We start from the raw sequence: 13,810 nt of genomic DNA, 5'->3' as shown, positions 1-13,810 counted from the left end.
TATGTGCGTGTGAACCTGCACCACTGGCTAGGTTACCCGATGATGATGATGATGATGATGATGAAGCCAAATGCTAACATTGCAAGGAGGAAAACCCATGAGCTGAAAAGATGCTGATAAGAGCTGTCAGGCATTCTCTCTCTGTCTGATCCCGACTCCTTTAATATAAGTATGTGTCTTATAAAGTATACCAGATATGTCACATAAGTACGTGTCATACTTATATACTTCCTCCTACTACTTATGTACAACCTACTTGTATATGTGTTATATAAGTATGCGACTCCAGAGCTGGACATGTTTCATAAACACATGTGGACACCTCACATGAAGCCTGACAGTGGCCTTGAATAAATGCTCATATTTTTTTCTATACCCAGTCCTCAGTCCTCTGGACCTGTGTGGCGTTTGTGTGGCCATGCCTAACGTGACGCAATACATTTCACTACCTTCACTGATGAAAGCTGACTTTTTCCTCTGGGTTTCATTCGCATTTCCCATAACCACAGAAATAAGTCTTTTCTGAATCCCAAACGCGTCACAGGGCCGCTGAGAATAGCAGTTCAATCCCCGGCTCCTCTGGTCCATATCGATGCGTCCTCGGGCAAGACACTTAACCCCAAATTGCAGTGCCAACGGTGTGTGTGATTGGATGTGAATGCTCAGATGGACCCTGACAGGCAGGTGGCACCTTTCATGGGAGCCCCTGCCGTCAGGTTGTGAATGGGTGAATGACATGTCGTGTAACAGCATGTGGAGTGCCATACAAGTACCATCCATTTAAATGTACCGTGTAAAACATGCAGCTGCCGGCCACACTGTGACAACACACTCCAGGCAGCTCTAAAGTGCCCCATTTCACAGCACGCCCACCTGCTGCACATGTGCACCTGTTACCCAGAATGCAGAGGGAGCGTCTGGATAGTTGTTGACTGGAGTAATGTAGCATTGAACATCAAAATGTCCGTGAATAAACTGTTTAGCTTCCCAATACAAGCTGCCACATAGACCTGCACCTTTAAAATACAAATACACCCTAAAACCAGAATTTACAAATATGTTTACATCACTCTTTAACGTAATAGATTGAGCAGAGATGGTGGTCTACGTCCCAGACGCCAGATATTTAGTTATAAAAAATAAGAGATTTTTCATCTGATATTTGGATTAAAAGTAATTAGATAAAAATAGTGTCTACCAACCGTTGACTATCATCAAAACAGTGGCATCAGAAACGTCACAATCATTTAAGTGTTGTTAGTCCAAGCATGAGATTGGGGTTTTAAAAAAAAAATTTAAAAAAATGGTAAGAATCAATGTCCAACATTGCTGGAGAAGTACATCGTTTCCGTTTTAGGGTGGATTTTCCCTATCAACGCACAACCATGCCTTCATGCGCTCCCAACATCACAACACGAGAGGGAGGAGTGAGAGCTGTTTACATTGTGAACCAGATTTATAGTCATCCAGCTGCACCGCCGGGACAACAGCTGTTTCGCGTTGGAGACACTATTTCTCCATTCAACCCTTTCCAATTTACGCACAGTCATGATTTTGACGCACGGGTGAACTTATTTCGCCTCGACCACAACTCCCCCCCCCCCCCAAAAAAAAAAAAGGTCTTTGAGCCATCTCGTGCGTTTCCAAACTCTCCTCCTCACTCGTCCAGTTTGTAACTGCTGGGAGCCGAACAGGTTGTCGGAGCCATGTCCAGGAAGAAGGCAGTGAAAGGCAAAGGGAGCTCCAGGAGCCCCAAGGCGTCGCCGGGCAGCGGGAGGACCGGGAAGGGTCTGGCCGCCGCCGCCGCTCCGTCTTCCGGACTGGTTTACCCCAGCAGACCGTCCATCAGCAACAGCGGAGAGTTTTACGACATCGCCTTCAAGGTGAGCGAGCCCACGCGCGTGTGTTTCAATCAAGTAATCAATGAGTAATTGACCACAGGTGCGAGGGCGGACGCGACCAATGAAAACAAGACTCCAATTTACGCGTTTTTTACAAAATAAATTCTAAACTAAGTCGAGTCCCGGTTGGTTTGTCTCCGAAGTTTTTAAATTTGGATTTATTTTGTAGTGTCGTTTCAAGATTGAAGTATGTGTGTGGAGCAGAGTGAATCATTAAAGCAAGGCGCGGTATGTTTCATATTTAGTTTTCCTCTTTTATAGCCAAGCGTGAGACCAAGAAAAGAAAAGGCAAAGCTTCATTAACAGTTTGACGTAAAAATAAAAAAAAAACAAGTGTCATGATTTTCACTGAGAGTTAAACTTTTGATTTTGAAGTTATATTTTCAGAGTTTTGTCGCACTGAATTAAAATTGTGACTCAGTATTGCACATTTTTTTTACTCAAGTGAAAGTCTTAAGATGGCAAGTTCAAATTGGACTCATTATTTCATAATGTTGTCTTAAATTGTAACTTCAATATAAAATTAAAATGTGACTTACGGTGCATAATTTCTATTCTTTGTTATGCTTTCATCTCTGCAGTTCTTAGGCAGAAATGTGCATCCATTAATGTGCCTCTGCAGTGCTATGTGTATAATTTCACCATTATTTCCCACTGATGGCACGGTCCTAAAATTGCTTTGTCCCAAGTTCAATCTCCAAACACTAAAACGCAGTAAGGTACACCCTCTGGTCCCCCTGCAGAGGCAAAAGTTTAGGGACGACAGCGTTATTGTCCAAGTGGAACAATAATGCGCCACAAGTATAATCCGAGGAGATGGTGGAGAGTGTTTCCCGTTATGATCCAGCAGCACAGGAGGTGGGCTTTGTTCCTGCTTCTTTTGTTTTGTAGCAGTGGACATAATGACAACACATCTGGCTGCTTCTCCACACTCCCAACATGCACCAGCCAATTTCAGTTTTTTTTTAAGAAACCAATACATAGTCAGCACTTAAATGTGTACATCAGAATAATTGTAGCTACAAGCTATCATTTACTTGCTCACTGCAAAAACAATTTTAAAAAATACACACTTTATGTCTCGGCAGGGATTTTATAAAACCAGTGTGGCCGCCAGTTAAACAAGTATGTACTTGCATTTTCCCTTTTTCCTCTCTCGTCCTGCCAACATGATTAAAGTATGAACAAAAGGTCAACAAATTAACTAATAATAATTAGTGGCAAGTGTCCGATGGACATGATGAAGACTAATGCAGGTCTTCATTGAGCATATGCAAATCACAATAACCATCAAGAAGGTGGCAGCTGGTATTAAATCTGCCCCGTGATTAACAACTGTTTCTGGATGACAGGCCTGCCAAAACCACTGCTCCCTGCTGAACTTCTGCTTTGTGAAACGCACACGACAGTTGAGTTATCACAGGCGTCGCCTCTGCTCGCAGCGAGTCAAACACATTACACTTCCATATCGGAGCATAACGTGGCAAATGCAGCATCCTGGATCCTCCCGACGTGTCAAATGGCTCGAAAGAGAACTGAGATGTGTGTCGTCTGATGGGAGAAAAATGGAAGACAAACCAACTCTGGGTCTCACCTCTCACTCTCTCTCCTACTGGACTGAGTGTGACGCTCTGTTTCCTCTGTAGATGGGATTGTGTGTGTGTGGCTGTGTGCACACTACTGTGTATTTGTACACTGCTGTGTATTTGTAGATAAGTTCCAAGCCGCTCTCTTCCCATGCTGTCTGCCTGTCGGTGTCTCAGGTGATGCTGGTCGGGGATTCAGGTGTTGGGAAGACCTGTCTGCTGGTTCGCTTCAAAGATGGAGCCTTTCTAGCTGGGAGCTTCATCTCCACTGTGGGCATCGACTTCAGGGTAAACACACACACACACACACACACTCACGCACACACAAGGTCGGAGGAAAAGTGTACAAAGTCTAAAACGACGTTACAGGAATGTCTTCGTCGTAGCCGTTCCAGCCAACTTGATGGTTTGTCGGCCCCCCAAGTGTGATCTGCGCAAGTATGAAAGAATCACACAGTTGAAGGTGTCAGAGTGTCACCCGAGTACCTTCGCTGACACGCAAACCTGGTTTAGGAGTCAAATGGGATCAAACTATACTACTAAATATGTACACAGCGTGGCGCTGTTCTGTGTTCCTGGGAGTATCTGTATCTGCAATTACAACATGATTGATGGCAGGTGTTAGACTCTGGGAAAGGCAAAAGGTTTTGACCGCTTACACGCTAAAGTCACGCTGCTAGCAACCTCGGGTTAATCGTGGGACCATATTAATGTTGTACCGCGGCTGGGAGAGAAAAAAGCTCATCTCATACCAGACAACCTGTTCGTGGATCATTAAACAGTCAAAGGAACGCGAGGTGATGGAGGCACAGCAGGAGCGCGTCAGCCAGACCAATCAAGAGGGAAACGCAGCTCAGTAGCCCAAGTATTGGATGGCGCAGCATTATTCATAATATCTCTACATAATAAGTTTGAAAGAAGACGGTCAAACTACCTCCGTGTTGCTCCTGATGAGACGGCGGGTGTCGTCCTGGGGGATCTCCTCCCAGACATGGGTCAGGGCATCAGTGAGCTCCTGGACAGTCTGTGGCGCTACGCACCGATACGAAAACGTCCCCGAGGTTCCCAATTGGATTGACGTCTGGGACGTCCGGACCCTTTCACATCCGTGTACTAATAGTGAACCTGCTCTCGTCTGAGAGGAAAACAGGGCGCCAATGGCGAACCTGCCAGTCCTGATGTTATCTGGCTAATGCCAACGGCGCTGCACGGTGCCGGGCCGTGAGCACACATGCCGCGAGAGGACGTCGGGGCCCTTACGCATCCCTCACAGAGTCTGCAGGAGGTCGTGTTGTAGGGCTCTAGCTCCTCCTGCTCCTCCTCGCACAGAGGAGCAGACGCCGGTCCAGCTGCTGTTGCTCTGTCCAGCTCTCCTTGTGTCGTGGCTCCTGTCCCGGTATCTCCTCCACTTGAAACTGTGCTGGGAGACGCAGCAAACCTTCTGGCGCCGGCTCGTATGGACGGAGGCCACCTCCTGCAGGAGCATTCTCTCATTTGCACTAAAACAAGTGAAATGAATTCACATTCACTTAATTAACTTGGTGTTATACTTTGAGGAGTAAGTGTCCCCCTCATTTTGTATACTTGAAAATATCAAACATGTTATTCATAAGGCATAGCGCCCGGCGCTAACTGTTGGTAAGTAGCTAGCTAGCCAGGTTTGCAAACAATTGCAGCTTTTATTAAAGTTAAATCACTTTTTGCACTTTTTGTTTTGGAGCTCCAACGTGTAAACAAATGACCCTCCACATAATTTGGATGGCGAGTATCGCTTTTACCAGAGCTCCATGTTCTGCAAGCCGCTTTTGGAGGAACCCAAAGCCTGACAGGCACCCCGTACCTGATAACAGTTGCTTGGTTATGGTTGGACAAATAAGAAAAAAAGGAACGTTTGGGCATTTACAAAGCCCACTCGTATTTCCCAAAATGCTCGTGGCAGTCTGACCGTTTATCTCAAAGGAAGCTAAAGAAAGACGGGATGATGCATAGAAACTGGGGAGTCTCGCTGTGTCTGTTACATTACTGCTGTTTGAGTTCAGACACTTCCTTGTTTGCACTATTCTGAGCTTAAAGGTTAAGTGAGGCCAACAGGCACATTGACAAGAGGAGTGCTTCTATAAGACACGTCCTGCTGATGTAACAACCGGGCTTTAAGCGTCTATTTGCTGTCTCTGCGCTCATTAGCAGGTGTTTGAACCCCCCGTGACCGCCAGATCTCCCCGATGGGAGACGACACATTTTGAAAAGGTAATTTAAAGTGAAGTTATTAATTCACGCTCTGATCCTCGGTTTACCCATTCTCTATTAGGCCCTGTGGGGAAATTAATTAATAATAATAATACTACGGGGAAAAACCTTTTCAGGATATGAGCTCCGAGCTGAAAGCACACCATCAGCGCAGCCCAGCAGGATGTGTGTGCTACTTGACACCCGTAGAACAAATGGGAAGCTCGTACCTGAACAGGAGCACACATGCACTTAAAGCGCTGGGCATCGCTTGGGGTTTTGCCAGTTGTTTGGTTGTTGGTTAACCTGATCCCTCACCTGGGAAGCCCTTAAGCGACGCATCAGCAAACAGGCGAGGTACAAGTGCAATCAGCAGGAAGCACAACACAAGGGAGCGGCTTTTTCTGCGGCGATTTTTATTGGGTGGCCACCACTTTGTTATGGACACAAACCCAACCCAGAACAGTCTTTTCAGAGGCGGTCGATGTGAAATCCAAGATAAAGATCGTCTAATCTGCCTTCATGGAGGGAAGTTTTCACTCATTATCACTTCCATAAACAAACTGAGGATGTAGAGCATCCACGTCCCAAAAAAACCTTTCACAGCGTCGGGATCAAAGACTTTCTTGTTTGCCTGACTGAGCTGAGTGAAAGTGAAAGTTTCTGTGAAATGCTACTTCATTAAATGTGTTGTTATAATGTGGGATTGCTTTGTCTTGCGTCTGCCCTCATTACCACTCCTACAGTGCACCATGGGACCGTCTTCCAGGGTGCAATACTGAAGGGTGACAGTATGAGCCGAGCTTTGCGATGAATCATTTATTTGGACATTTCTCAGCCACACCATGCGTCACTGACGTCCCCCAAATACACTCGTCTTCTCTATTTTCCAGTGTACACTAAAATCCATCCCTCGCATCAACACATTTGTCCCTCTCTCCTTGTAAGGACCTCTTTATTTATTATAACTTATATACAAATTGTTTGACATTTTGCCCAATACACTTTTGGTTACTCTGCTTTCTTTTTAGAGTTACATGAGACGCTTCATGCCTCATTCACTTCTGCATGATGGATATGAAACTCGAGCCATTAGACTGTAGGCTTAGCTTAGCATACACGACAGCTAGGCTGGGTCTGACCCAAATGGCTAACAAAGGGAACCTAATCTGCCGACCAGTACTTCTAAAAGCCACTGACAGATGCGTTGTTTGTTTAATTTGCACAATAACATAATAATAGAAATTACATCTCATGCGGTTGCCTGTCCAGAAAGTCACAATAATGGTGTTGTTCTGAAAAGGAGCCGAGTTAACACAATAAGATGTATAATCAGACCGACGCAGTTGTTGTTTTCACGCCCATCAGCCACATTGTGTGAGTAGCACGATGCACTTGCACCCATCTGCGTGCCCATGGGTGTGTTTGTTTTGAACCCTCTGAATCCCAACCAGTTGGTGCATTTATTGTTTTTGTACCTGACACATTTTACTCTCCATGGCCTTTAACTTCACCGCAGTATAAAAGTCCTGCACCTCTATGGAAACGGCACTATCATGGCGAGAGACAGAGAGGACTCAAAAATAGTTGTTAGAGCAGTAAAACACGATTGACATGCCATAAATAGTAAAACAAAAGAAAAAAAAAATTGAAGATAGATTGCATTTCTTTGATTTCTTTTACAAAAATGGGAAAATGATGGAATCTATACATCCAACATTTCAACAGGTGGCCACAAGTCTTCTCAATGTTTGGAGAAACAGTGAAGGCGCTACGTGCTACGTGCTACGTGCTACGTGCTACGTGCTACGTGCTGTATCAAATGAGTTATATGTTTACAACCTGGACTGACGGCCTCTGCTGTCCTCTTCACATGGAGCCCACCGTCCAAACCTTGTGTTGTAAAGTACAAAGTCACGACATGTTTTCAATATTCATCCTAAAACCATATTTGTTGGCTTTTGTGCAGCTGGCTTCTGAAGGGAACGAGAGATAACAATGTAACTGTGAAACAAAACCGTCTCCTGCTTGTAGCTTCATATATTTAGCCTGCTGGTCTAATAGGCTTACAAAGGTTTTTACACACACACACACACACACACACACACACACACACACACACACACACACACACACACACACACACACACACACACACAGTGCTTCTTCAATCTGGCTTCTCTTTAATCTCCTGCTTTGTACATATCTTTTTATCTTTTTGAACGTCTGCTCCAGACGTTCAAAAAGATGGTTGAAAGAGTTTTATTTTTAGAAACGCTCGGGCTATTGAGACTGCAGAACACTCTTGAAGTCTTTTTGAAATCAGTCTGCTCCGTCAGCTTACTTAATATACAATAAGGACATTGTGTACGTCACGGTGAACACTTCAGTGTCGGCTTTGTGTCACAAAAAAGTCCAGAGAAAAGTCACGAGGCTCCAGCGCGTCCAGTGCCAGACGCGCTGGAGGCTCGTGAGGTGGATGTTAGGATATTTAAACGGCATCCCATCATCAATCCCATCATTTCAGTTGTTCACTCTGTTCAGGGATATTTGAGGAGATGTCATTCATCTTTGGCTGTGTATTTGTAGCTCGCAGCCCACACGGTGGAGCAGAGGTCAGCTTTATCTGAAGTCGGAGAGAGCAGTAGTTGCGCCAGGATGTACATCCAGAATAATGTTTGTTTTTCAAAGTAAAGTAGCGCCGTCCAGCTCGCTCTTCTCTGTGTCAGTAGTCTTTATGCCCTTTCGCCTGACTGTTTGTGGACCGTGTGAGGCGCTTAAGCTCCACAGATTCATATCAGTCGTGGAACAAAACAAGCTTGTTATCCGTTCACACATCGACCCAATCGCCCAACTGTTCAGCTTTTCTGGGAAATAAACGCAGCTCCTCAAACTAAATTGCCGGCGCTGTTGTGTCCATGGGGCACAGTTCCATATTTTGACAGATATAGCAGAGATACCGGGAAGGAAACGCTGAAATGTATCTGCAGCAATATGCTGCTCTTTAGCCATACGTTGATTTATTGCAGCTGTAACATTAACAACCTGAATCTTTTGTTTGAGTGCTTTAGTGAAATAGGAGTCACTGTCCTGTGGGGGGGAAAAAAAACATATCTTTTGACGAAGCGCTTTTGTTCATCTATTTATATTTCTCCTCACAGAACGAAATGAGTCAGAAATCAACCTCTGCTCTCAAACTCTACTGGTTCCTGTCTTGAAGTTTTAATTTTTTTTGTGTTATAATAATAAACATAGCAGAGTGTGTTTCTGCTCCTCGTCCCCACCGCCCAATGACGTGTGCATTTAATTACGTGCGCTACCGCTCATTTCCATCTCCTTTTTCATCACCTATTCACCCTGCAGCTCCGGGCCGCTTGATCATTAAACACACGGCTCGCACTGACGCAGGTGTGTGTGTAGGTGTGTGTGTGTGTGTGTGTGTGTGTGTCTCTTGTCGGAGCGTGACAGGAGGATCATATTGACCACCCTCACCGCCGCCCTTTAAAGCTAATTGCCATGTGTCTCGGTTTGCTGAAGTGTGTGTGCGTGTGCGTGTGTGTGTGTGTGTGTGTGTGTGTGTGTGTGTGTGTGCGTGTGTGTGTGTGTGTGTGTGTGTGTGTGTGAACTTGCGACCTACTCTGTCAGGAGAAACAGCTTTGGGGAAAAAAGGGAAACATCTTCACTCATCTCTAAATAGCCAGATCTTGAATCTAGCTTTTGTTGTGAAACGCTGCTGCCCATGAGCATCAGCGGCGTGAGTTAAAGGGTCAGCACTTTTTACAATATGATCTTAGTTTAAGTCACTGGGTTGGATACGGGGGTGGGGGCTTTGAAAAACAATGTGCCGTTCTCTCAGAGCAAATGGAGCTCATGTTTTCTCATTTAACGATGGAAGAAGTGAAACGGCTCTGGGGATTGTTTTTTGCTGAGAGTTTGCACTGTAACCTCTACACCAGGGCAGTCAACTAAAACTCAACAAGGTCCAGTTCAAGAGTTCCTTCATGCAAAGGTCCTGAACTTCACAATGCCAAGCTAAAATAAAAAATAAATAAAGAAGATGCACGCCATGAATGCAATACAACACTTCTTTTACTCTGAAGGCGATTCATGGACAAACTGAACATGGACAAAACAAAGAGTGGTTTGTCCCTCACAGGTACCCTTACTACCGAACACACTGTTTATGTTGTTCCCTGATCTTGTCCCTGTCTTTGGAGTCCAGCTCATCATTTGATCCTACATCCTCAATCTGTGGCTTGTTTCTTCTGGTACCTGTTCAGAAAAAAAAGAAAACAGATTTATGAACTATATATATATTGTGACGTCTCGAGAGGTCGGGATCATGAGGTGAGGCGTTGGTACACAAATAAGGACAGGCGAGGGTTTCTTTAAGTTAAAGTTTCTGTATTTAAATCGTTCTTAACAAAAAATAAACTTAATTCCAACCACAGTTGTTGTACCAAACAAACAAACATAAGTCCTTCCGTCTTCCACCTCACACCAGCTCCCCTCAGGCTCATCAGCCTCATCCTTTTCAGCTGTGCAGCCGCCTTCCCCTGCCTGCACTGCTGAGTGGGACTTGTAGTCTTTGTCACTGGGATGTCATGCTGGTTGCAGTCCTTGCTGCAACCAGCGGGAAGGAATGTACCTCCCATTTATGACCATTCCTCTTATGACATCACAATATGTATGTATGTTAACTTGCTGTTGCTCCAAAGTGCTGTTATATTGTTCTGATAACATTACTTCAAAATAAAAGCGTGCAATACACTAGTTTTTACTTAATTATTGAATTTGTCGCATTGTGTGATCAATCGCAGAAAAATCATGCGATTCATCAGTTAAATTTTTTCAACTTTACCCAGCCCTAATATGTGTGTGTGTGTGTGTGTGTGTGTGTGTGTGTGTGGATGGATGGATAGATCCCCCTCTCTACACTGAAAAACAGAAACTTTTGAACAGAATAAAGAGCATTACGCCCCCGGGTTTGCATCAAGTTCATAAGCTGCAAAACCTTTTCACCAAATCTACAACGTAGTTGAAGGCAGTCGGCCTCCGTGCTGCGTTTGTAGATTTGGAGAAAACAATGCTGCCTTGCTTCACGGCACACAGCTAGGTGTTCCTCCTGAGCAAATGGAGCTAAAGCTTTCAAGAGTCTGCGGTGATGCCAGATGGAGGACTGAGCCAGGGGATAATAAATAAATCACTCTCCACACGTTTATCCTCTTCGGTAAAGACGAAGAGGGGGAAAAAGCTGCTTTGGAAATGATCAGAAAACGTGACATTTCTCGCTGGAATTGGTTTTCGTGAGAGCGTTCAGGGCTCGGAAAAAGGCAATGATTAACTTCAGGTCCACAAGTTTAGTTTAGTTTAGTTTAGTAGCTTCTGATGAGATTTTGAAAGGCAGAGTCTCCTGTAGCTCCTGGAGTCTGGCTGCTGCTCCCAGCGCAGTCTGTCAAAATGTTGCAGAGGAACATGAAGCAACAGTGTCAACGGGCAATGTGTTTAATGTTAGAGCCGGCAATCCTTCTGGTGCAAGCCACGGTCCCGGTAAGGAAGTCAGTTAATTTGATTTTTAGACATTTTTACGACGCGCTTGGATCACTTCTTTTAGTTTTTCTTCTCTGTACTAACTTCTACATCTGTATTTCTGCACATTAAATGCAAGCGTATACGAAGTGGTAGACTGCGGCAGAATTAATCTCCTGATCGATAGACCCCAATCAATCAGCAAAGGACTGATGATGATGATGACGATGATGATGATGATTGCAGTCCTTCAGTGTCCATTGATCCTGGAACGCCTTCTTCTTTTTCTTTTCATTGTGACCGTGACTCTTGACTCTCCAGGTGACGCTACGCTCAGACTGCAGGCAAACGGTTTCTTTCAAACCATCTGTTTGTCGACTGTCCGCTTTTGGAATTGGCCGCTGACCTCGCCGGACGACATTGGTTGCCATGGTAACGATGCACAGGTATCTCCCCCCCTACCCCCCACTCCCCTCTCTCCATCACCACCGAAGGGTGATTTTCTCACACAATCCCTCGCAGTGGAAGTGCTCTTCAGTCATGGAGGCCACATGGCTCAGTTGGTCTGTGTGGGATGAGTCATTGGCCCCTTCAGGGCCTCGCTGTACATCCATGTGTTACGTTGACGTTATTATGGTCTGTTACCGGCTTTTACCAGGATGTACTCGCGCGGCGCCGAGGTCGTTTTACGCAACTGCCCCGAGGGTTATCGCCGCTCACGTTCCTTCACGACCGCTTCACGACCTTCTTACTTCATACTCATGACAGTCAAAAGTGGAGGACTCTTCAGTGCTGGTGGAGTTTTAAATCCATCAAATGACAATCAAGCGTCTCCTTAAAATCCGCCAAACAAACCAACAAACACAGTAAAAGTACAGAACGGCTCGTCAGCATCATGACTGTCAAAAAAGCCTCCCGTCGGTCCGCACCGCGTTGCTCGCTCTCGTCCTGCGGCGTCGGCTGAAAATAAGCCATATGCCATATGCAGACGCACTTCAGTATTCATGAATAAGCAAAATGATGAAACACACTCGTGCTAATAGGCCGCCACGGGACAAACAACACCAGGAACAGTTCAAAGGCAAAGCCGCATTTCCTCTCCTCTTACATAACCCAGCATCCCGCCTCCCTTTCCCTTCATTCCCGACCCTGCGCGCTGCGGGGTTTGGTTCTCATTGCTTAATCGAAAATGCTCCTGTTACATCATCTGATGCAGGTATGTGAGCGGTGAAGTGGTCCAAAGAGCTGGAGACCGATACACATTGAACAAAAGCACACACATGTCGGCACGCGTGTTGGTCTGCTGGTTTTACCTTTTTTTATCTTTATTTTTTACCTTTTTTTAATTTTTTTTTTACCTTTTTTCATCACGCGACTCCTCAAACGCCTGTTGGGTTCCCAGGAGACGGTTGTTATGGAGCAGTAGCCATGACAACGATGCAAAGCAACGAGTGCGTGGAAACGGCTCCGACCAGATTCTGCTCGTTCGGCTTGCCAGATGGCTTTCAGGATATTTCGTTTTTTTTCCGAGCTTCAGGGTTGAGGTTCGGGGGGTTGGCGTTCAGAACGCGTTGACCGAAATCTGCATCCGGCGACGAGTTTCCAGACGGGGTTTTCTGCCGGCGTGTTGGTCCAGGGCAGGTTTTTGGGGCTCGGCTTCGCTTCACACTCTCACAGTTCAGAGCGACTTGAGTTGGGAGCGTTCCAGTTCCAGCGCAGACCTCTGCTGAAGACCTCAGACCCGCTCCACTGGAGCAAGTCCAGGGTTCACGTGTTGATCCGAGCGGCACAGGAGAGTTCACATCCCTTCCTCCTGACGCAACAAGCTCGGATAGTCGGTGAACAATAACCATGAATTGCACAAAGTGAGCTGTTACGCGATGCACTAGATATAATAACAGTGTTTTGGCATTTCAGATTTATATTGCTGCCGTTACCAATAAAGCTTTGACGCAGCCGTGTAGGAAGATGTAATTTACATACAAAACCATATTTGAACACAGAAAATGAAAGCAAAAAGATTGAATTTGGATGAGCCCCAATGCTGCAGCTACTCACACATCCAACGGACGTAGAGCAACTTTAGCACACATATTGAGTTGTGCTTGTGTACTGTCTGCAGTTTGGTGCCGAGCAGGAGGCACACAGTGAGTCCACCAGGACACAGACAGCACAGACAGCCAACGTCCATGGCTGAATTAAACTCATCTTTTTCGACTACACCTTGAATAAAGACAGCGGCAGTGGCACTTTGGCAGCACTTAGATGGCTCTCACTGATCGCACTTTGCACTTTGACTTTATTGAAGAAGTTGTACTCTCTTGATTCTTGTTGTCCTGAGCTCGTACTCAGTTGAATGCACTTATTGTAAGTCGCTTTGGATAAAAGCGTCAGCTAAATGACATGTAATGTGACGTAATCGTCCATGGCTGAATTTGTACAAACCCAACTTTATATGACGTGGGATGTGATGGTACGCCGGGCCAAACCTTCACACGTTTCTTTCCCCCTCCTGTATTAAAACATCAGTTCCCTGCTTTAGTGCTGCTTATTCTCCTTCCTCATACA

At 45.4% G+C, this 13,810-nt stretch overlaps 1 protein-coding gene across 1 annotated transcript in view; it reads left to right on the top strand.

The window, feature by feature from the left end:
• Positions 1-1,613: 1,613 nt before the first annotated feature.
• LOC137789812 (ras-related protein Rab-26) overlaps positions 1,614-13,810 on the top strand; it is a 63,153-nt gene continuing 50,956 nt past the window's right edge. Inside the window, exons 1-2 of the mRNA XM_068583615.1 lie at positions 1,614-1,883; positions 3,665-3,775. Coding sequence (XP_068439716.1) covers positions 1,707-1,883; positions 3,665-3,775 — 288 coding nt within the window. The 5' untranslated portion in view covers positions 1,614-1,706. The remainder of the gene's footprint in view (positions 1,884-3,664; positions 3,776-13,810) is intronic.

The sequence above is a fragment of the Clinocottus analis genome, unplaced genomic scaffold, assembly GCF_023055335.1.
Source record: "Clinocottus analis isolate CAN_PGR_092001 unplaced genomic scaffold, fCliAna1.0.p SCAF_19, whole genome shotgun sequence".
In the NCBI taxonomy this organism is placed as follows: domain Eukaryota; kingdom Metazoa; phylum Chordata; class Actinopteri; order Perciformes; family Cottidae; genus Clinocottus; species Clinocottus analis.
This window is presented reverse-complemented; position numbering and strand designations above follow the sequence as displayed.